General features: G+C 44.4%; 2 protein-coding genes and 1 pseudogene across 5 annotated transcripts in view; 1 reads left to right on the forward strand and 2 right to left on the reverse strand.

The window, feature by feature from the left end:
• Zrsr2 (zinc finger CCCH-type, RNA binding motif and serine/arginine rich 2) overlaps positions 1–1,839 on the reverse strand; it is a 28,608-nt gene extending 26,769 nt beyond the window's left edge. For both annotated transcript variants that reach the window (XM_076562576.1, XM_006973210.4), the window contains exons 1-2: positions 1,485–1,839; positions 270–349 (exon numbers count right to left, since the gene is read on the reverse strand). In XM_076562576.1, coding sequence (XP_076418691.1) covers positions 270–349; positions 1,485–1,525 — 121 coding nt within the window. In that variant the 5' untranslated portion in view covers positions 1,526–1,839. The remainder of the gene's footprint in view (positions 1–269; positions 350–1,484) is intronic.
• On the forward strand, positions 1,811–10,182 carry LOC121825768 (RNA-binding protein PNO1 pseudogene; annotated as a pseudogene). The gene is made up of 2 exons (XR_006068132.2): positions 1,811–2,019; positions 6,195–10,182. The product of XR_006068132.2 is annotated as an RNA-binding protein PNO1 pseudogene (transcript).
• Positions 10,183–15,764: 5,582 nt separating this feature from the next.
• The window catches only part of Ca5b (carbonic anhydrase 5B), a 55,456-nt gene continuing 46,899 nt past the window's right edge, over positions 15,765–24,321 (reverse strand). For both annotated transcript variants that reach the window (XM_042268877.2, XM_006973209.4), the window contains exon 8: positions 15,765–16,706. In XM_042268877.2, the coding sequence (XP_042124811.1) occupies positions 16,527–16,706 (180 nt within the window). In that variant the 3' untranslated portion in view covers positions 15,765–16,526. The remainder of the gene's footprint in view (positions 16,707–24,321) is intronic.

The raw sequence follows: 24,321 nt of genomic DNA on the forward strand, positions 1-24,321 counted from the left end.
GAAATTGCATGGGCTGGGGATGTCATGCTCACCTGGTAGAGTGCTTGCCTAGCATGCAGAAGTAATCAGAAGCAACCTGGCATGGTGGCCGCATTCCTGTCACCCCAGAACAGGGGAGATGGAGGCAGGAGAATCAGAAGTTCAAAGTCATCCTCGGCTACAGAGCGAATTTTAAAGCCAGCCTGTTTGAGGCCACATCTCAAGCAGGAGCGGAGGTGGGGCAGCAGAGGGAAGAATTTCATATCCTGAACAAAGAAGGCCTCTCCTACCTGCATCTCTCAATCGAGCAAGCTCCTGCCGCCGTTTCCTGCGTCTCTCCTTCCTCAGGAAAGCCTTGTACTGCTTATGGCTGGAAGATTGGAAAGCACACACGGGGTGTGAGCTCCCGCGCACAGGGTGCAACACTCTCAGCTCCGGGCCTACCAAGGACAGCGCTTTGGAGGTGGAGGACGCGGGTGGGCTTCTCTTGCTGCAACCCTGACTCCCGCCATTCCATCCCGCCCCCGCCCCCAACCCTCCATCTGCTCCCCTCCTCGCCCCCCCAAACCATAGCTGCCCAGGACTTCTCGTGCAACCCCAACTCCAGCCATTCCGTTCCGTCCCGCCCCCCCCATCTGCTCCCCTCCTCGCCCCCCCCCAACCAAAGCTGCCCAGGACTTCTCGTGCAACCCCAACTCCAGCCATTCCGTCCCGCCCCCGCCCCCAACCCTCCATCTGCTCCCCTCCTCGCCCCCCCAAACCATAGCTGCCCAGGACTTCTCGTGCAACCCCGACTCCAGCCATTCCGTCCCGCCCCCCCCTCCATCTGCTCCCCTCCTCGCCCCCCCCAACCATAGCTGCCCAGGACTTCTCGTGCAACCCCGACTCCAGCCATTCCGTCCCGCCCCCCCCCTCCATCTGCTCCCCTCCTCGCCCCCCCCCAACCATAGCTGCCCAGGACTTCTCGTGCAACCCCGACTCCAGCCATTCCGTCCCGCCCCCCCTCCATCTGCTCCCCTCCTCGCCCCCCCCCAACCATAGCTGCCCAGGACTTCTCGTGCAACCCCGACTCCAGCCATTCCGTCCCGCGCCCCCCCATCTGCTCCCCTCCTCGCCCCCCCCAACCATAGCTGCCCAGGACTTCTCGTGCAACCCCGACTCCAGCCATTCCGTCCCGCCCCCCCCATCTGCTCCCCTCCTCGCCCCCCCAACCATAGCTGCCCAGGACTTCTCGTGCAACCCCAACTCCAGCCATTCCGTCCCGCCCCCCCCTCCATCTGCTCCCCTCCTCGCCCCCCCCCCAACCATAGCTGCCCAGGACTTCTCGTGCAACCCCGACTCCCGCCATTCCGTCCCGCCCCCCCCCATCTGCTCCCCTCCTCGCCTCCCCGAACCCATAGCTGCGCGGGACAGTCAGGGATTCTGGCCAGAAGCGGATCAATACTCGTCCCCACGCGCGCGGCGGCGGCCTAGGCGGCCTCAGCTCATCATCTGCTGTGCTATACCTCATTTTCTCGCGGAGCGCAGTCGGCCCCGACTCCGCCATGTTGCCGCCTTCTCTCCCACAGCAAAGGTCTGAGCGGAAGTCGCCTCCCAGATGACGAGCTCTGCCGCCCACTCAGCGCAGCCACCGGGGCGGGCCCGAGACAGAGGGAGGGAAGTTTCCTCCCGCCCCTAGTCAGGCAGCCACCGAGGCCTGAGGAACTGTTTCCTCACCGAAGCCGCCTCCGGAGCTCTCCCTCCACCCGCAGCTCCGGCCTCGGCTCCTCAGTGCCTCCTCGCCGCTTCAGCACCACCCCTCGCCGGCTGCGCCATCAGACCGGGCCCTGAACTCAAGGAGTTAAAGCCTGGCCCCGCCCCCCGCCCCGCCTCTTTCAACTCTCAACTCTCAATTCCAGCCCGCGCAGCCTCGCCTGGTCCCTCGGAGACGCCTCCAGGCCCTGCCACTCTCTGCGGCTCCACCTATCAGCGCCTCAGGCACAGCGCAAGACCCCGCCTCCTCCTTGTCGCTCCGGGTGGCTCCAGCTGCAAAGGTGTCAGGTTTGTCACCTAGTTGTTTACTCCTGGGACACCGAGAGGGACTGACAGGTCATAAGGAGCAGGTGAAGGTGATTTATTGCTCTGGCGCTTGAGTTTAGCTTGGAAGGAAGATGGTCTTTACCAAGGGAGGGAAGGCCAACCTGAGCTACCTGAAACCATGTTTTAAAAAAAGAAAAAAAAATTTGAATACTCTATCACAATAATCTAGGTAGGGTGTGATGTGGAATTAGACTGAAAAAATAAAAATAGGGCTGGCAAATGGTTAAGCAGGTAATGGTGCCTGCTACCAAGCTTGAGGACCCCAAAGACCCACATAGCAGGAGAAAAAAAAATGGACTCCCACAAATGGACCTCTTACTTTGGTATGCGCACCTACACATGCTCCCACACAAAATAAATAAATGTAAAAACAAAAAAAGAAAAAGAAACCCTTGCTAGTAATAAAGTCAGAAACAAGGCCAAAAAAAAAAAAATAAATGTTTCTACTAAACACACATTAACACAATCTTTTGGAAGAATTGTGCCTTGATTTATCTTTGTACAAAACAAACAAAAACAGGCTTTTATTCACATTTCATGAGCAGTCTTCTCAGGCAGGAACAAGTTCTGATAACGGGAAGAGACCCCTACTTGCTAGATATAAGCACTTTCTAAGGACTTTGATGGCAAGTCCCACAGGAAGACCTTGAACATACAGGGATCCTTGTTGAGCAGCTTGGACTTCTTGTCGTTGGGGATATCGATCCACATCTCCTTCACATTCTGTAGCAACTTGTTGCAATGTTTATCAAAGGGCTTTTCCTGAGACAGGAGATTCTTGTTGGGACTGTTGATGAACACTTGGTTCCTGGGCTGTTTTCTGTTTGTTTCGTTTGGTTTGGTTTGGTTTGGCTTTTTTGAGACAGAGTTTCTCTGTGTAACAGCCCTGGCTGTCCTGGAACTCACTCTGTAGACCAGGCTGGCCTCGAACTCACAGAGATCCTCCTGCCTCTGCCTCCCCAGTGCTGGGATTAAAGGCATGCGCCACCACTGCCGGGCTGGAAACATTTTATTATGAAGACTGCATAAGATAGCCTATGCTATACTGAAAGAAAAAGTCCAAGACCAAGTTCTCAGCACAAAAGAGATTTATTTGCCCCAGAAGGACAGAGAGCAGGAAATAAGAGACAAAGACAGGACATAGAGGACAAGGGAGAAAGGGAAGGGAACAAAGGAGAGGAAGAAGGGGTATTTGTCCCAGAGTGGGACAAAGGACAGCCTCCGGATAGAAAGGAGACAGATGTGGCACATAGGAAAATGGCAGTTTATAAAGGTACAAGAGGAAACCCTGTGTTAGGATGAGGCGTTTAATTTTGATTGGGCATGTTAATTAGGTGAGCCAAAGGAGGCTTTTGATTGCGGGCCTTCAATACTATGGTAGCTGGAACTTGGTGGTCAGCCTCAGGGGGAGGAAGTAGCCAAATAAGGGAATGGACCTTGGGGGCCAGCTTTAGGAATGTAGTCTAACGGTTTTTAGCAAGGCAGAGGGAAATGGGGGAGAAGGGTAAGGCCTGCCAGAGCCATGTTCCCATGCCTGGGCCCGCCAGAGTTCCTTCGATACCTACACACGATGCTTAGCAATTGTATCCCCAAACTTAAGCCATGAAAGCGTCATTATCATCATTATTGTGAAAACTTCCTGACTCTCCTACCAAGTGTGGGTTAGCACTGGTGGTGCCACATTCCCGACATGTGTATTTCACATCTATGCCAGTATGCTGGCCTGGCTTTCTTCCCTTGGATGCTTCTTCCATTAAACCTTTTGTCTGTCTGATTTTGTTTCTTGCAAACAGTCTCATGTAGTCTCAAATCCACTAGACAGCCGAGCAGGACTTTGAACTCCTGATCCACCTGTTTCTACATCCCAGGTGCTGGGATTTGGGGTGTATGCTACAAACCTAGCCCTTGCATAAATCTAAACTTTTTGTCAGATTTGGCAAAAATAGCCTAAAATTACAAACAGCTCGGGATGGCACTCATGATTGCAGCTGTGTGACTCACCAGTTGTACAGATCCCTGTGACTAGGATTTGCACTTCAAATTGCTGCCATTCGGAAAGCATCAGAGCTTTAGCGACTGCAACATGCACTGCATGTGACAGTCACTTTCGAACAAAAAGCATATCTTCCGGGAAGATGTTCCAATTTTTATAAAAGACACAGATGTAGATTTCATTTTATTATGATTGATAAATGAATGTAAATCTCCTCCAATTGGAATAAGACATTTATTTTCAAGTTAACTACTGAATTCATTTTCAGGAAACAGGTTTAAATTGCTCAAGTTAATTTCTTTACAGAAGGAGCTCTGAAAGCCAATTCCATTTCCAAACTAAAATTACTATCATTTGAATTCAATAAAGAAAAATGTCTTCCTAAACTTTTGGGGAAGAGATGCCTAGTTTTAGAATAGACAACCTTCTCCCAATCCATGTGCAGGATCGTGCTCTGGTGACATCTAACCTACCCAGTTCTCCTCCCTGTCTTACCTACGGTTCTTTAGAGTAATCGGAGAATCTGCTGGCCAGGCATGGCCTGCAGCCCAAAATAGCCTGGACATTGTTCCGGCCCTTCCTTGGGAATGTGCCATTTCAGATTAGGGAGGATCTAATGGATTCCGCTCCATTCAAAGCACGATGCCCTTTCAGTGTTTGCCTAGTAAGTCCTACAGCCCTTGAGGTATACAACCTGGAGACAGCATCCTTTTTTTCGGGGGGGGGGGGGGGTGGCTCGAGTGAAGCAGATGCTGTCCAGATTCTGTCTATCTCGGGAAGCTTTGGAGGACCAGCTTACAGATGACCCTAGGATTCACTTGTGCCTTGTACTGATCTGTGAGAAATATGCCTGCTCTGTCAAACTTCTACAGGAACATGCTCTGTTTTACCACTTAGATGAGTTGGGAATGTCTGTGCAGTAACCCTAACCCACAGCATGTAGTCCTGGAAAATGGGGCTGGCAGCCTGCTCAGTCTAGTGCCAGCTGGAGATTGTGTGCTGGGCTATGCAGAGAGGTGAGCTATGGGAAACTGGCTGATTCTCACCATTACTGCTTCTCTAGTAAATCCCTTCTGAGTTTTCCAGTTGCTATCTCATGTGTTAAAGGGTGTCTCATTAATTTTTGCAGATATCTTACATATCCAAACATGTAGTGAGAATGAAAACCCATTAAAACCATTAACATTGTAAATAATAATACAAATGTGGAAGGGCTCAGTGATCTACTGCTACTTAATGGAGATGAGCAACAATGTTCATTCCAAACTCTTTCTTTGGCTAGGGAGGTAGCTCAATTGGTATGGTGCTTACCAACAATGTACAAGGCACTGGGTTCAGCCCACATGAATCTGAGCACGGTTATCATTGTGCTTGGAATGAAAAATGTCCCCCACAGGCTCAGGTATTTGAACACTTGGTCCCCAGTTGGTGGCAGTGTTTGGAAGGGCTCTGGAATGTGCCTTTAGGAAGTGGAGCTTTGCCGGGGAAAGTACATCGCTGGAGGTAACCTTTGAGTTATATTTATACATTTATGTATGTATGTATGTATGTATGTATGTATTTTAAAATGTGATTAGGCAGCTTCCCGCTCCTGCCACCATTCCTGCATTCTGCCATGCCCTCTGCTCTATCCCTCAGGAACCATAAGCCAAAAGAAACCCTTTCTTCTCGAAGTTGCTTTCAGTCAGGCTATTTTATAACAGCATCAGAAAAGTAATACAGTGGCACACACTTGTAACCCCAGGACATGGGAGGTGGAGGCAAGAACATGAGGAATTTGATGGGATCTTCAGCTACACAGAGAGTAGGGGGGCAATCTGGATACATGAGATATGAGACGGTCACACACACACACACACACACACACACACACACACACACACACACACCCCTCCAGACCAGACCCTGGGCCAATGCATGTTTAGGAAGGTACAAACAAAACTTATTTTAAAGTACAGGGCCTGTGGTGGTTTGAATAAGAGTCACCCCCAAAGGCTCAAATATTTGAATGTGTAGTCATCAGGGAGTGACACTATTTAAAAAGGATTAGAAGGTGTGGTCTTGTTGGAAGAAGTATGTCCCTGGGGGGATTTGAAGTTTCAAAAGCCTACAGCAGACCTGGCGTCTTTCTCCCTCTACCTAGGGATCAGGATGTAGCTCTCAACTACTTTTCCAGTTCCATGCCTGCCATGCCTGCTGCCATGCTCCCCACCATGAAGATGATGGGCTAACCCTCTGAAACTGTAAGCCAGCCCCAATTCAATGCTTTCCTTTATAAGAGTTGCCTTCGTCACGGTGTCTCTTCACAGCAACAGAACAGTGACCAGGACAGGGTCTCCCTATGTAGCCCTGGCTGCTTTGGAACTTGTTATGCCGACTAGACCTCAAGCGCACAATGATCCACCTGTCTCTGCTTCCTGAGTGCTGAGATTAAAGGGATGCACCACCATTGCCCACTCAAATACAACATTTTTAAAGGCATAAAAGGGAGGGCCCGGAGGCTGGGTGGCATGTTGGGACATGCCCCTACTGTGACACAGGGCTCTCTTCTGGGAACAAGACCCAAGGGAGCTTGTGGTCCCGTTTCTGGTGCTGGTCAGCTTCCCTCGGAACTAGCACTCTGCGTTGCCAGCCTGCTTCCCCCACTTTATCCTTGATCTGTGCGGTGGGCCTCAGCCAGAGGAGTGGCTGTCCTGGGAAGGACGCCCAGAACTGTGAATGGGAAATCATACCAGTCTCACATTTAACATGGCTTTATTTCCTAAGGCAAGAAAATGCAAAAGACATTTGTGTGGTCAAGATTTCTCCAGAAGCAGGGTGAGGTGACCTGTGAGGATGGGTCACTACTCTCTAAACCCAGAAAGTCTATAAAATCATGCAAATCGAGAAGGTCATGTCTTCATGTGAAACTGCCCAGGCTGTCAAGGGTATGCATATCCCAAAACCCACCATCTCAAAGATGGCACTTTAAAGAAGGAGGATTGGCTGTCCACGCTCAGCTGGTCAAGTGCTTGCTTAGCACGCTTGCAGCTCTGGGGTCAGTCCTCAGCACCACATACACTTGGCATGGTGTCACATGCCTGTAAGCCCAGCACTCAGGAGGTAGAGGCAGAAGAGTTAAGAATTCACGGTCGAGTAACATGGCCAAGATGGAGACACAAAACTCCGGGACGGAGGACGGCTTTTCTCCCCGTCACGCACAGAGGGGGCCAGAGGGCGAAGAAGGACAGGCGGAGCAGCGGGACAGGATGGAGACACCAGCTGCCGCATGGACACGGAGGAGGCGCGACCTGGCGAAGAGGCCGGTCTTCCCTCCGCTCTCGGGCAAGCGGCTCCTGACTGGGAAAGAAGAAACGAGAAAGATTCCTGTCCCCGGTAACAGATACACACCATTAAAAGAAAACTGGATGAAGGTATTTACTCCAATAGTAGAACATTTGGGACTTCAGATACACTTTAACCTGAAATCAAGGAATGTAGAAATCAGCACTTGTAAAGACACCAAGGATGTCAAAAGCGGCCGACTTTGTGAAAGCCTTTGTTCTTGGGTTTCAGGTGGAGGATGCGCTTGCCCGTATCAGGCTGGATGGCCTCCTCCTAGAGTCTTCTGAAATAACCAACGTTACGCCCCTAAAAGGAGACCACCTGTCAAGGGCAATACGAAGAATTGCTGGCAAAGGAGGAAAAACCAAATTTACAATAGAGAATGTGACACGGACACGGATTGTTTTGGCAGATGTGAAAGTTCACATTCTCAGCCCTTTCCAGAACATCAAGATGTTGAGAACTGCCATTTGCAACCTCATCCTAGGAAATCCTCCATCAAAAGTGTACAGCAATGTCTGAGCTGTGGCCGGCAGATCAGCGGACCGATTCTGATTCCCCTCCAACCCTTGAGATATTCACATAAAACCATGGGAATATTTCCTAGCCACCTACAGGTCGGGTTCCTTTTCAGGTCTCAGCCAGAGCAGAAGCAGAAGGGAAGGTTTAACCGGACTTGGCACTCCTGCTTCTAGGATAATTTAAACATCAAAATGTAATACTTTTAATACTTCACACATGAAGCGTAAATTGCTGTATTTTTCACTTTAATCACATGTGGCAGATTCACAGTTTAAAATCTTGTCATTTAGAGATGACTTCGTAAGACAGATTTATAACTAAACTAAGCATTTTTTCCTCTGAAATTTTTAAGGAAAATCTCAGAAGACCTGAGAATCACAATCCTTGGTACTGAGCCCCGTGACTACTTCAGGGATGGGTCATAGCACTAATCTGTGCTATGGAACCTTAGGTGCTCGTCTGTGTGCAACTTATGAAAGGAAAGCCTGCATCACAAGGCTAATGAATTGCTTTTTAAGGAAGTAATGAAAGTAAAACCGTTTTCCCAAGAAAACTATGTTTTCCAAATAGTATATTCTTAGAACTAGTGTCTGTGTATATGAATTTGCTTATTTCGTACATTGTTTAGAACCTACTTCATTAAACATGTGATTAAGATACTACATTCTCTTGTTTCTCAAAGGCCTTGACCAAACTATTGTGATGATTGGAGTATCAGGAAATCCATGCAATAACTAAAAGAAGTAGTACTTTAAAAAAAATTAACTTAAAAATAAAAAGAATTCAAGGTCATGTAGCCTCAAGACGCTGAGGCGCTTCGGTCAGGAGCACCTGCCTGTGCCCTGCCAGGAGACCTGTGTTCCAGCTGTGCCCTCAACACCCAAGGAGGACAGTGGCAGAGCCTGTGCCATGAGGCCTGGCTAGGGCACTCCTGTGCTTCTTAAGTAGAAGCTGTCGGTATGATAGGTGCTCGGGATATGGATGGCTGCCAGGCAGACACAGAGGATGAGGAGGAGAGCACAGAGACTGTGATCATCAATGTGCTGGATGCTGAGGGGTGAGAAGGGGTCACCTGTGTCCACATTTTGGGAATTACAGGTGTCAAAGTGAAAGACCCAAGGACTCTGGGAGAGGGCCATCCATGCGGCAGAAAGTCAAGTGCAAGTGCCCAGAGCTGAGGGGTAGGAGTGGGGCATAGCCTGGGCAGCAGAGACCAGTGCCTCCTTCTCCCTGTGGAAGGCTCCTCCTTTGACAGACAGGACACTGGGAGGAGTGGAGGGAGGGGACACTCTGGTCAGGATGTACTGAAAACAAAAGAAATACTAATAATTTAAAAAGTATGTGTGTGTGTGTGTGTGCATGAATTTAGGTGCCCCACAAGTGTGCAGAAGGCCCTGAAGGCCAGAAGAGAGCAGCAGATCCCCTGGAATTACAGGTGATTATGAGCTCTCATGTCAGTGCTGGGAACTAAACTCAGGTCCTCTGTGAGAGCAGTAACTGCTCCTAACCACCAAGCCATCTCTCCAGCTCCTTTTTCTGACTCTTAAGGTAGCTCCTCTTCGTGTTTTAACGTGAAGTCTCTTGTGCTGGCTAGTCTTCTGTCAACATGGCACAAGCTAGAGTCATCAGAGAGGAGGAAGCCTCAACTGAGAAAACGCCTTCATAAGATCAGACTGTAGGCAAGCCTGTAGGACATTTTCTTAATCAGTGATTAATGTGGTGGGGCCCAGCCCATGGTGGGTGGTGCCACCCCTAGGCTAGTGGTTCTGGGTTCTACAGGAAAGCAGGCTGAGCAAGCCATGAGGAGCAAGCCAGTAAGAATCACCCCTCCATGGCCTCTGCATCAGCTCCTGCCTCCAGATTCCTGCCCTGTTTGAGTTCCTGTCCTCACTGCTTTTGGTGATGAACTATTATATGGAACTGTGAGTGAAATAAACCATTTCATCCCCAAGTTGCTTTTGGTCGTGACATTTCATCACAGCAATAGTAACGCTAACTAGGACATCTCTACTTTCCTCTAAGGCCCTGACCCATTTAGATCTCCACATATTGCATTGTTTCTATCAGATCTCTTCCTCTCACCCGAAGGCCTTTTCTCCCATAAATTGCATCTTCTGAGGAGACGTGTGTCAGCTTCCTTTCTTGACTAACACCTGGTATTTTATTATTGCCTAATTCATTATGTTTAATAGAAAGAAGGACTGAGGAAGGGGGAGGGAATGAAGAGGGAAGGAAGGTTGGATTTGTATGTCTAAGATATAAAGGCAGCTCATTGGTTCCAATCTGGAAGAGTTACTGCAATACAGTGTCCATAAAAAGTGTGTAAGAGGCTAAGAGGGGAGCTCATGTACCCTTGGAAGTAAATACTTTGTGTTTGCCCTTTGAAAAAACCAGAGTTTGAAATACATGAAGTTCATTAAGTTAACAGAAATAATTTTCAAGATGTTTATTTTTGTGGTGATGGGACTTGAACCCAAGGCCTTGTACATGCTAGGCAAAACACTGCACTACTGGACACCACCCCCATTTCCTTTTAAATCTCTGCCTCTCTCTTTCTCTGGTGTGGGTATATGAGTGCAGGTATGTGTGGCACAGCTTGCATGTAGAGGTTAGAGGATAACTGTTAGGAGTTGGTTAGCTGGTCTGTGAGCTTTGGGGAAATTCTCCTGTTTCTACCTTCCATCTTCCAGTAGGAGTGCTGGGATTACAGATGCACACTATTGCATCTGGTGTGTGTGTGTGTGTGTGTGTGTGTGTGTTAATGTGAGTTCTTGGGATCAGAACTCATGTTAGGCTTACACACTTTTACCAAATGAGCCATCTCCCTGTACCTTACCTCATGTTTTAGTTTCATGTCAGTTACTGTAATAAAATACCCTGGCAGAAATAACTTAGAGGAGAAAGGGTCTATTTTAGTTCATAATTCCAGGTTACAGTCCATCATTGTGGGGAAGTCAAGGTGACAGGAACTTGAAAGAGCTAGTCACATCACTACCACAGTCAAGAGCAGAAAGAATGCATGCATACTTCTTCTTCTTCTTCTTCTTTTTTTTTTTTTTTTTTTTTTTTTTTTTTTTTTTTTGGTTTTTCGAAACAGGGTTTCTCTGTGTAGCTTTGCGCCTTTCCTGGGACTCACTTGGTAGCCCAGGCTGGCCTCGAACTCACAGAGATCCGCCTGGCTCTGCCTCCTGAGTGCTGGGATTAAAGGCATGCACCACCACCGCCTGGCGCATGCATACTTCTTAATGCTCGGCTTGCTCTCTGCATTTATACAATCCAGGACTTCTTGCCTAAGGAATGGTGCTACCCACAGTGGGCTAGATTTTCCCACATTAAGTAACAAGACAACCCTCCACAGACATGTACACAGGCTAATATGCTCTACATAATTCCTCATTAGGACTCTTCCCAGGTGATTTAACTTGTGTCAAGCTGACCATTGGCACTAACCATCACACCCCCTTTTAATCACTCTAACATCTTTTGCAGGTCTTAAGACACACAAGCAAAAGTCTGTTCTACCTCTTGTTTACAGAGGAGATATCCCCAAGATTTGCATGTATACCTCCAAACTTTATCTTTCTTTAAAACTGAATTTATTTTTTTACTTCCATGGTAAAATGCACATAAAATTTACCGTATTAACCACTTTTAGTATTTACCATCCTAAGTCTTTGTAAGTATATAGTTCAACAATGCTAAATACATTCACATTTATCTTGTCTCTAGAACTTTTTCATCCTGCAACACTAACACTCTAACCATTTGTGTTAGACTTTTTGCGACTATAACAAATAGTTGAAAGAAGAGGAACAGTTTAAAGAATGAAGTATTTATTTTGACTTAAGTTTTTAAAAATCTTGAGTATAGGAGTTAAGGAGGGCACTAAGACAGATTGTTGGGGCTAAAAAATGTATTCAAAGTTATTAATTCCATGGACAGTCAGACACATAGCTGCATGTCAGGGACTTGGGGTGTCAGGCCCCAACATTACAAATAGTTTGCAGCATAATGGGGACTCTGAAATCAGTTCCTAGAGAGGAGGCTGGAGTGGGGGTTCCTTCTTCCAGTTCTCTGAGGAAGTAGGAAAGGTTTACAGCATGAGCCTTCAGCCAGACTTTCTGATCCCCCAGTAGATGGCAGGAAAGGGGATGAGGAGGGTGGTAGGTACCATGTGTAGCCACCCATATCCCTTTGATGTATCTGGGCCTGCAAACTCCTCAAGTGAGAAATCAGACACCTGGGAGTCCATTAGCTAGATATCACAGAATGGTCTCAGTAGGTTGCCTATTAGTATCTATGGGCTGGGAAGACAAGAGGGGCTATTACAGGTGTTGTGGCCTGAGCACCAGTCTGGTCTGGAGTCTAATAGATTTTAGTCCATGGTGGTTCCATGTTTCTGGACCTGGAATGAAGCGGTACATCATTGTAGAAGAGCTTGGTGGAGTAAAACTATTCCCTTCAGCAGCCAGGAAACAGAGAGCAGTATCAGAACTCAACCATGACACAAACAACAAAGGCCCCCAAAGACTCACTCTCAATGATCTACTTCCTCCTGCCAGGCCACACCCTCTGCAGTTCTACTGCCTCCCAGTAATCTATTCAAAGTCTGAATCCATCATTGGACTCAACTATTGATCATATCTGATCTCTCATGATCTAGTCATCTCTGGAAATTCCCTAAGAAAAACACCCATTGGTACTCAGTGTAAACTCCTCTGGGCCTCTGAATCAAATCAACTTGACAAGATTAACCATTATACCACTAAACACGATTCTCCCTCCCTCTCTCCCCCACCCTTGGCAATCATCTGTCTAATTTCTATTTCCATGATTTTGATTACTTTAGACCCATTGTACCAGTGGAATCATATAGTATGTGTCCTTTTGGAACTGGCTTGTTTCACTTAGCATAATGCCTTCGAGAATAATCCATATTGTGCATGCAGCTGAGTTTTCTTCTTCAAAGCTAATATTCCACTGTAACACATCTCCTTGATCTGCATTCTCCTAATACTAGTGTTGTTGAGTAGCTTTTTGTGTGTTTACTGGCCCTCTGTGTATCACTTTGGAGAATTGTCTGTTCAAGTCCTTTGCTCATTTTAAATTTGGGCTGTTGGGTTTTCCCCCTGAGTTATTATGGATATTAATCCCTTATTATAAATGTGATTTGCAATTATTTTTTCTCACTTTATAGTTTGCATTTTCATTTTGTTGATTGTTTTCTGTGATTAGCAGAAGTTATAAGTTTATGTTATTTCCATTTTCTTTTGCAGACTAAATAAAATACTTCCCATATTTGAAACATAAGCTTGGAGACAACCAGACACATTGTAAGATATTTACAAGTAAGAGCAACAGTGTTGTGGATTCTTCAGAATATATACAATCATCTAGATTTCAGACTGACAAATTTCTCTCCGTGTTACTATAACAAAAGTCCTCTAAACCACTGTGTAAATCAGGATGTTTAAATCAGGCACCCGCTCTTATAAAGAACCTTGGCAGTGCACACTCACCCACTCACACACCCACACACTTACACACACATAACTTGGCTAATGGGTAAATAAAATAGATTTTATGAAATGTAAAAGGAGGCAGAGAGATGACTCAGACGTTTAGAGCACTTGATACTCTTGCAGAGGACCCCACAAGATGGCTGATAACCATCTGTAACTCCAATTCCAAGAGATCCAACACCCTCTTCTGGCCTTCTTGGGCACCTGGTATGCATGTAGTGCACAGACATACATGCAGGCAAAATACACATACACATAAACAATTTTTTAAATTAAAAAAAGAACATGTTAATGAGAATGTAAGAGCTCAATTATTGTTGGAAATATATGCTATGTAACAGTGTACAAACAATGTACACTAATACTACAAATGATAGACTACTAGATGATTAGTCCTTTGAAACATATTTCTGTAAATTTGGCATGAAAGAATTCTGTATTCTAGCATTTCAATCATTAGGACATTCTGAATATGCTTTGTCCTGGCTAGTTTTATGTCAACCTGACCCAAGCTAGAGTCATCTGAAAGGAGGGAACCTCAATTGAAAAAATGCTTCCAGAAGATCCAGCTATAAGGTGTTTTCTTAATTAGCAATTGATGGAGGAGGTCCCAGCCCATGGTGGGTGGTGCTATCCCTGGGCTGGTGGTCAGGGGCTCTATAAGAAAGCAAAGGAGCAAAACCATGGAAGCAAGCCAGTAAGCAACACCCCTCCATGGCCTCTGCATCAGCTCCTGACTCCAGGATTCTGCTCTGTTTGAGGTCCCATCTTGACTTTTTTCAAAGATGAACAGTTGTTGCTAGAGTTTTCCTGCCTTGCCCACAGTCAGGACAAATCTTTGTCACCCGCCAGTCCCACAGCCGCTCAGACCCAACCAAGTAAACACAGAGACTTATATTGCACACAAACTGTATGGCCGTGGCAGGCTTCTTGCTAACTGTTCTTATAGCTTAAATTAATCCATTTCCATAAATCTATACCTTGCCACGTGGCTGGTGGCTTACCGGCGTCTTCGCATGCTGCTGGTCATGGCAGCAGCTGGCAGTGTCTCTCCACCTCAGCCTTCCGCTTCCCACAATTCTCCTCTCTCCTTGTCCCACCTACTTCCTGCCTGGCCACTGGCCAACCAGTGTTTTATTTATTGACCAATCAGAGCAATTTGACATACAGACCGTCCCACAGCAAACAGTGATGTGGAAATTTAAACCAAATAAACCCTTTCCTCCCCAACTTGCTTTTTGGTTATGGTGTTTCATCACAGCAACAGAAACTCTAACTAAGACATCTTTCTATATAATCCCAAGCCTTTTGGTAAAATAGCTGAGCTTCAAAAATGCAAAAGAAATTCTAGATATGATAAAAGTCCTTGTTTTCTTGTGATTACAATATAAAGTTTTATTTATTATTGTGTGCATCTTTGATGTGTATGGGGTTGTGTGTATGCCACGGAGCATGCTTGGTCAGACAACAACTTCGTGGGGTTAGTTTTTTTCTTTTACCTTTAAGTAGGTTCTGGGGACCAAACTCAGGTCATCAGAGTTTCATGGCAAGTGTCTTTAGCCCATTACTACAAAATGTGTTTTCTATATAGTAAACTGATAATAAGTAGACATATCATATGCTAGTAATAGCAACTAAAGATTAGTACAAACATACTCATTGAGAAGTCTGAATATAAAAATTCACACCCAACTTTTGAAAGAAAATATACCTAAAACTATGGCCAATATTCAGGTAGGAGTTACCAGTCTGGGCCTATAGAGATATTTTCTAAGTAGCCTGGGTTTTGTGTGGTCAGTGTCTATGCCTTCGGTAGGTGTTAATGTTTTGACTATAATCTCTACTCAAAATTCTATAACTATAATAATAATTATAAATATTAAAAGATAGCTAAAGCTGAGTGCAGTGGCACACACTTATAATCCCAGAAATCAGGAGGTAGAGGCAGGAGAATCAGAAGTTTAAGACCAGCTTTGGCTATATAGCAAATTCTAGTCTACCCTGGGCTACATGATACCGTGTTTCAAAAAATAAAAATGATAGCCAAATGTGTCAAATATAATAGTCAAGTGTGGTACCTTATACCTATAATCCTAGCACTTGAGAGACTGAGACAAGAAGATTACTGTGAGTTCCAGGCTAGCCTTGACTACAGAGTGAGAGTCTGACTCAAAATACAACACAACACACACACACACACACACAATGTCAGATATAAAAACACATCATAATTCCCAGCAGGTTGCTGTAAGAGCAACTTACATGTCATGCTGGTATTCCAGCGACACATACTATTATCATTCAAAGAGCAAATGCATTTGGTAAGACAAATGAAAGCCGGCCTCTGTGGTACAAGCCTTTAATCTCAGCACTTGGGAGCAAAGGCAGGCTGATCTCTATGTGTTCAAGGCTAGATTGGACTACATAGTGAGTTCGGGGACAGCCTGAAGTACACAGAGAAAACTTATCTTAAAAAAAAAACAAGATAGATGAAATAGTCTGAAAGCAATAAATGCATTTGTAACCTTTGAATGTCATTTTGAGATCAGCAGCTCCAAATGATGGTAGCTAAGAGTGGGACCAATACTGTAAGATGAGACCATTTAACAGTTTGAACAAAAGGGTGGCGTCATTAAATAAAATTCACAAGAACCTCTTGCTGTGAGTTAACCTCCTGTATTAGGCCTGAACAGAAAAATCAAGATGGGTCACTCACATTAAACTTCCATTTTTACCAAGTAGAAACTAAACTGTTTATCTGACTTTCTGAGAAACAGAAATTAGACAAATTTAACATCAAAATCCCAAACAGGCCATTTCAACTGGCCTTGTAACAAATATTCCTCTGCCTTAATCCTATCACACACACACAAAAAAGGTAACCTAGGGTAACCTGATATTATTTGGTTATAGGTTTTTGTTTTTATTGTTTTGTCGTCCTGTCTTTGCTTTACAAGGATAGGAGTTTTGAAATGTTGTTACAACAAAGGAAGGAAAAAAAACATAAATGTATAAACGTAAGTATTAAGTGCAGCATTTTAAATTAATCTAGTTAAGATTTTAAGCTAATACGCTTTAAAGAAAGATGCTGCCTAAGTATGAACATCTTAGGGGGTGACTTGGCTGGCTGCTGGCTTGGGTTTCGCTTGTATATTGAGCACATAATCATGGCGGAAGGACGAGCGGACAGTACGGTTCATCAGTGGCTGAAGTGGGCGGAAGTTGTCCACCATTCTTTTCTCTTTCTCCCCCTCAGAAGTGACAAGCAGGGTCCGAAACTGCTCAAGCTAGAAACCAAAAACATTAAGAATATCAATCAAAACCAATCTTTAGTCCATGGCTAAATTACTTTCATTTTGTTTGTTTTGAGACAGGGTCTCACTGTGTAACCCTTAGAATTCTTTATGTAGAACAGGTTGGCTTTGAACTCCCAGACACCCACCTGCTTCTGTGTCCTAAATGCTGTGATTACAGACATGCACCACCACACCTGGCTTGCTTTCACTTATACAATTCTACAACACTTTGTCTCTAACTGTATTAAGAAAGAGAACTTATATTTTGGTGAGATGACTTCACCCCTTGACAAGGGGTTCAATGCCATGCTGTTGGCATGGCTGTGTGACAGCAGCAGAAATTGGTGAAACCAGTCAAGCTTTTGGGATGTGAAGATTAGGGACAAAGGCCCTGGTCCCCACATATTATCTGTTTGCCAAAGGTGAATTTCATCATCTCTCTGATTCTGAGGAACATCAAATGGAGAGAAAAGCCTAGAAAAGTGGTATGTACAAAATGATTCCATTTTGTCACAAAATTATGCATATTATAAAGATAAATGATCAGAAGGATTTACCCAAATAATTAATAATACTGAGTGTTAAAATAACCAGTGATTAGCATTATAAATGACAGATAACATTTTAAATGCCTTATTAGCATATATAATTATACCTAATAATGGGTTTCATTATGAAATTTTCTGACATGCATATAATATATTTCCATCCTATTCGCTGCTACTCCCCACCCCCATTACCTCCCACTTTCACTCCGATTCTTTTTAAAATAAACCACCAGCCCACCCCTATCCAAACCAAAAGGAATGACATTGTAACTCTGGCAGGGGCTGGGAGCCTGGGAGCAAGGGCCTTTGAACTCCAACAAGTCCAACACAACCAACTCACTCAACAAATCAAGGCTGATCTGACATGGGTATAGGACATCATCAAAAAACTCTAGACTTGGGGGTTGAAGATAATTAAAAGCACTGGCTGCTCTTCCGGAGGTCCTGAGTTCAATTCCCAGCACCCACATGGCAGCTCACAACTGTCTATAACCGTAGTCTCATGGGGTCTGATGCCCTCTTCTGGTGTGCAGACATACATGAAGACAAAATACATTAAATAAATGAACAAACAAACAAACAAATAAATAATTTTTTTTTTTTTTTTTTTTTGAGGCAGGGTTTCTCTGTGTAGCCTTGCCTGTCCTGGAATTCTCTCTGTCTTCCAAGGCATGTGCCACCACTATCCAGAAAGTTTTAAAAGAAAGAAACAAACAAACAGATGAAGAAAAAAAGAAAGAGAAGAAAACAAAAACTCCAGACTCAGTTGGACTCCCTGGCAGCAATGGTATTACAAAATAGTTGGGGATTCGATCTCATGGCAGAAGGGAGGGATCTATACTATGTTAGTGGAGGGATGTTCTTTCTACATGAATTTATCAGCTCTCATAAGGGAGAATTCCAGACAGTTAAAAGAAAGACTAGAATCACAAGCCAGACAGCCCCCATCAGGCTGGACAGTTTTGGGGAGCACTTGGGGTACATGGATGACCCCCTCTATTAGGGCCCTTATTATGATAGTTCTAGCTCTAATTTTCAGTCTTTATGTTTTAAAATTCCTCTCTAATCTGCTGCAGCAAAGAGTTCAAGCCCTTACCTCCTCAACTATCACTCAACTCCTCTTGACTGAGGACTACCAACCCCTCAGAGTCCTGGAACCAGATGATCCCAAAAAGCCATTTAATCTTGAGAAATCAAGATACCTCTAAAATCAAAAGACCTTGGAACAAACAAACACCCCCCCCAAAAAAAAACCTTTTATATCTCTCCCTTACAATGATCCCCCCACCAACACAAAAGAGTTAGGAAAGAATTGATGCCCCTGTCCCTCACTTCTTTCTGTGCTTCAGGGTCTGAGACGACAGCGGGCCTGGATATAAAAACAGGATTTCCAGGAAAGTACAGATGACCCTGCTCATCTTTATCAGTTGGTCACAACCCAGAGAAGAATGTTTGCTGGACAGGCTATCTCCCAAAATAATCTGTCTGGCTTGGGCAAACAAATTCAGGAAGGAGAACCTGCACACCCGCACATAGCCTCCTGAAGCTGCAGGAACTTCCTCATTCCCAAGCGCCGCCCCCCACCCCACCCCTGCAATCTCCATAAAGGGTCCTAGCTAGCTTTTCCCCTACACAGAACCTCTACCCATGGAGAGTGCCTGTCTTTTGCTGTTTGAAATAAACAGTCTCCTCTATTGAGGTCAGACTCTGGTCTATTTCCTGCCTTCTGTCTCTTCACTCTGTGCTCCAAAATCTTAACATTTTCCCTCTTCCCAATGACTTTCATGTCTTTAAAAACATTATATGGCCCGATGAGTTTTAGTAGGGTCACTTACAGGAGGATGGGCACCTTACCAGTGGCTGTACCACTGAGGAAAGTGTCTCCCCCTCCCCCATTCACTGTGTAGACATCCTCGGGTAACTTTTCCTTAATTACTGAATTATCTGTGTATACTGGTGGTTTTTTGTCATCTTGACAAAAGCTAAAGTCAGATTAGCACATGGGCCAGTTTGTGGAGGTATTTTCTTGACAAATAATTGTTCTGGGAGGACCCAGATCACTGTGGGCAATGCCATCTCCTGGCTGCTGGTCCTGGTGCTCTAAGAAAGCAAGCTGAGCAAGCCACGGAGAGCCAGCCAGGAAGCAGCGGTCCTCCATGGCCTGTTTCAATTTCTCTGGTTCCTACTTGAGCTCCTGCCCTGGTTTCTCTTAATGAGGGACTCTACGCTCTAAAAATGAAATAAATCCTTCCCTCCCCAAGTTGTTTTTGATCATGGTGTTTATCACAAAAAAAACAGAAAGCGAACTAGGGTACTATGTTAAAATTTTATTGAAAATTCCTTACATGGGCCACTGACCCTCCGGTTTTCTTTCCAGAGTTATATCAGTTTTTAAATATGAAGGATAGTAGCATATCGGACTGAATGTGTAGGTCCCAAAGGCCAGGCTTATGAGCAGTCCAGCTCTGGACTTTGTCTTACGTTTGTAAGTTTCATCATAAAGAAATGTGTAAGTGTAGTCTAACACAAGTGTAACTGCTTGTGGTCCTTCAGACCTCTGGTTTTCTTTTGTAGTTAAAAGAGCTCCATTCACCTTACACTCTGAAAGGAATTCCTTATGATGAATTTTTATGATGCTTTCCTGTTTTGCAGTACTGAGGGTTAAATGTGGGGCCTCACATATGCTGGGTAATCAGTTTATCACTGTGTTGTATCCCCAACTCCAACTATGCTATTTTTTTTTACATTTACTATATGGAGAATATGTCCCTTTTACCATCAAACATCACCCTTACCACATATTTCATAGAATGTCCTGTCCTTTTTCCTCCCTGGGTTGAGATACTGTGAGAGCCAAAGTTACATTTGAAGTTTGAATTACTACGCCTTAGAGATCCATGAAACAAAGATCTGCAAGCCCCTTGCCCAAGGATAGACAGTTCCTGAAATGCTGGAGGCCATTGTTTATGGGAGATAACAAGCCACATGTCTTCACTCCCCTAAACAAGTTTGTTTGACCCATCTGCACTGGACGTGCTCAATCACATGTGGGCGGGAGGTATGTAAGCAGGAAATATGTCAGGATATATGCTTGCCCTGATTGGACCTGATGGGAAATGCAATGAATTATGGGTTTTCCTTAAGTCCTTGCCATACTTGATTCTGGGCCATTTCCCAGGAACCTGGGTATGGACCTGGCCAGATTCCGTCCACCTGGACAGGATTTAATTAAAGCTTGCTTCCAATTTGGCTTTAAACTGCAGTAGTGGTCTTATTCTCAATCGGTAGGATTAACAAGGCCACCTTCATTATAAAGTAAATTCTCAAATGTAATTGGACACATTTTTGAACTTATAACCTTTCTCCTTGCAAAGGCTAATTTTCTCTATCAATCAGACTGGGGGTGTGCAGATAGCTGGTTAAGTGTGTCTGTGAGGGTGTTTCCCAGAAGAGGTTAGGATTTGAATTGGGGGGCTGAGTAAAGCAGATGATTTTCTTTTATGAGGGTGTCAGCCACTACGGAGAGCCTGAATAGAACAAAAAAGTAGAGGGTTACCTTTGCTCTCTGCTGACTGTCTTTTTGTTTTGTTTTAAGAAAGGATCTTAAATAGCCGAGGCTGGCCTTGAACTGCTATATAACTGAGGGTGGCCACCTCCCAAGTGCTGGTATTATAGGCACAATACCCCAACACCTAGTTTGTATGGAATTAGAAAACTACTGTTTTAGATTAAGTTCCTGCTTTAGGTCCCAATAGACCAACATAAAAATCAAGATAGAGAAGCTAGATGTGGTGGCTCCTCAATCCCAGCACTCAGGAGACAGAGGCAGGCAGATCTCTGTGAGTTCAAGGCCAGCCTGGGCTACACAGGAAGTCCCAGGTCAGCCAGGGAAACATAGGGAGACCCTGTTTGAGAAAAAGAAAATCAAGATGGAGTCACACTAGACTTCCATTTTCCCAAGGGGAAACTACACTGTTTCTGTGATTTTTCTGAGAAACAAGAGATTAGAGAAATCTCAGAGATTAATCTTAGAAAAAAAGTAGAGAAATTTTAACAGCAAAATCCCAAACAGGCCATTTCAGTTGGCCTTGTAATGAAGATTCCTCTGCCTGAATCCTGTCACAAGAAAGGGTAACTAAGGTGACCTGCTGTTTCTTGGTTGTGGATTATTTTGCTTTGTCTCTGTGCTTTACAAGCTCCCACCATAAAAAGTTCAACTGCTTTTGAACTGAGCCATCAATCTGCCTCTGTACCAGGAGCTCCTAGTTATTGGGTCTTCAAGCCAAGACTAGAATGCACACTGTTGGCTTTCCAGCTCTCAGGCCTTTGAGCCCCCTTCTCAGGCAAGCTTCAGGCTGTAGATTGTCGGGGCCGCGTCAGAGGCGCCCCAGTCAGCAATGGAGCGTATGGAATACAACCCACCAGACAGCAAAGCTATGATGGGAGCACCCTGGGAAGGCAGAGCCCCTCGGTGGGGGGTGGGGGGTGGGGGGTGAGGGGTGGGGACTATCTCCAGAATGTCCCTTGCTTCTGCTGTGCTTTCTCCTGCTAGCTGCTGTCATGTTCCTGCTGTATCTATCTTGGTGTGGTTACTATGTGAAAGGACCCCACTGTATCTAGTAGAGTGTGATCTTTCATGGGAAAATGCCACTCCTCGCTGGGCAATTTACTTGCCGATCATAATGAAGATGATTTTTGTAAGAGCAGTGGCGCTTAGTTGGATCAATGATTTAAAGATACAGGTGGTTAAGACAGTTAGAAGATGATTAGGGAAATGGTTCAGGTTATTCTGCCAATTGCTGTAATAAGACATACAAAAAGGACAAAAAGAGGCTATAAGACCCTTCTGCTTTGTTACATGTGAGATTTGCAGAGCATGGAAAATAAGAACAAGGAAGTCTCATGCATTATAGACCCATGAATTCTGCCTGTGGATAAACAGGCTGGTGGTCAAAGAGGACAATGATGTCCCTACACCCAGGGTGAGGCCTGAGGTCCTTGGTCACGTAGCTTACAGAATTCATCACAGGTTTCTGTATGCATCTTGAAAAAATAAAGTTGTGAAAGGAAATTAAATTACCCTATCATGTGTAAAGAAAAATCGATGATTAAGTGGAGCACTTGTTTAAAGTTTTGTAGGAATCTGCTACACTGAAATCACAACTAGCTATTTGTTAGTACAAAGGAACTGACTGAAATATATTTGGCTTGCTAAGAACTTTGTTAATAATGAAGGAATGATTGCTCTGGGATAAAGATGGTATGGTGGTGTGGAAAAATTAATACAAAGAAAAATGTTTAACTACTTGTGGGCTTCTAAGAAAACCATGTACCTCATGTTGTAATTTCCTCTCGTGTAAAGATTTTAATTTGTTTTGGAAAACATGTAACTTGTGGTTTTGAGGTAATCTTTCCTTGCATAGAAACTTTAGTCTTAGGTGGTATAAAAGGGATAAGAGAAAAATAAAGAGGCAGAAGAAGAAAGAGGGAAAAAATGCACAATTAAGCTTTGCCCCCTCAGCTAGGCCTCCTGTGTGTATGTTTAGTAGCCGCTGACTCCACTTCTCTCCATTTCTCAGAAGTGGAAGAAGAAGCTGCTTCTTCATTAGTCCATAGTAAACCAGGAGACTCGTCGGCCTCCATAATCACGGGAGCATAAGAAGTCCTGCTCAAGAGAGCCCAGTCTAATTCATTCCCACTGTTCCTTCCGTCTTCCTCCCTCCCACCTCTCTCTCCCTGCTGCCTCGCTCCTGCTCTCCCCTCTTCCTTCCTCTTTCTCCTTCTGTCTCTGTCTCTGACTCTCCGTCTCTGTCTGTGTCTCTGTGTGTGTGTGTGTGTGTGTGTGTGTCTGTCTGTCTGTCTGTCTTTCATCGGCTCTGTTTCTAAACACTTTTCTTGATTGTTTGTGTTATTCCTGTGCCAGTACCATGGCATTTGGTTCTTGAAGCTTTATAGTTTCGTGAATCTAACCACTTCTTTGTTCTTTTAGACATCTCCCTGGCTATTTATGCATATCTGTTTTGACTCAAATTGATGTCTAGGGGGCTGGACAGATGGCTCAGTGGTTAGGGGTGCTTGCTATTATTACAGAAGATCAGAGTTTGGTTCCCAGCACACATACTGAGCAACTCAGCCTCTAATTCAGGTTTAAGTGGATCTGACACCATTTTTCTGGCTTCTGTGTGAGTGCGCACATACACACAATTTAAAACAATAAAATGAGGCTGAAGAGATGGTTTGGTGGTTAAGATCACTTGCTGCTCTTGTAGAGAACCTGAATTCAGTTTCCAGCACCCACATGGAGGCTCACAACCATCCATAACTCTGGTCTCCTTGGGAACTAGTCACATACACATGTAGACAAATACATACATATATATATATATATATATATATATATATATATATATATATATAATAAAATTTTTAAAAATAAAACCTTTTAAAAGTAATGTATCCACTTTAAATCCTATTGGCATATTTACTGGAGCTACATTAAATTATGGGGACTAAACAATTCATGGAAAATATAACAATTTAAGGAAAACTGACATATCTTCCTGGTCAGTAATAAAGTATGAAATTAATTAAGTCTTCTTTGGTATCCTGGAAGATTTTTAAGTTTTATTGTTGGCATACCTTGTTCAAACTACTCAAATGTATTTTACAGTTTTATTCTGATCATATCTATATCCTTCTTTTATTATATCTTTGTATCATAATGTCTTTTAACTGGCATATATTTGATATATATTTTTATGTCTATACATTAACATTATATCTCACCAACTGCTAAATTACTTTTGTGTGTGTGTTTTTAACCTGGTTTCCTCACTTGGTTTTATGTTTTGATCTGATTATATGGGCTATTTCTACAACATGTCTTGCTTTTGTGTTTGAGACAGGGTCTCACAAGTGTTGGGTTAAAGGCATGTGCCAACACACCCAGCTCCATAATGTATTTTTTAAGAGAGAGGAGCAGTCTTAGTATATTGCTCAGCCCAGTTTTGAACAGCCAGGCTCAAGTAATCCTTTTGCCTCAGACTCCTGAGGAGCTA

The sequence above is a fragment of the Peromyscus maniculatus genome, chromosome X (genome assembly GCF_049852395.1).
Source record: "Peromyscus maniculatus bairdii isolate BWxNUB_F1_BW_parent chromosome X, HU_Pman_BW_mat_3.1, whole genome shotgun sequence".
Lineage (NCBI taxonomy): Eukaryota > Metazoa > Chordata > Mammalia > Rodentia > Cricetidae > Peromyscus > Peromyscus maniculatus.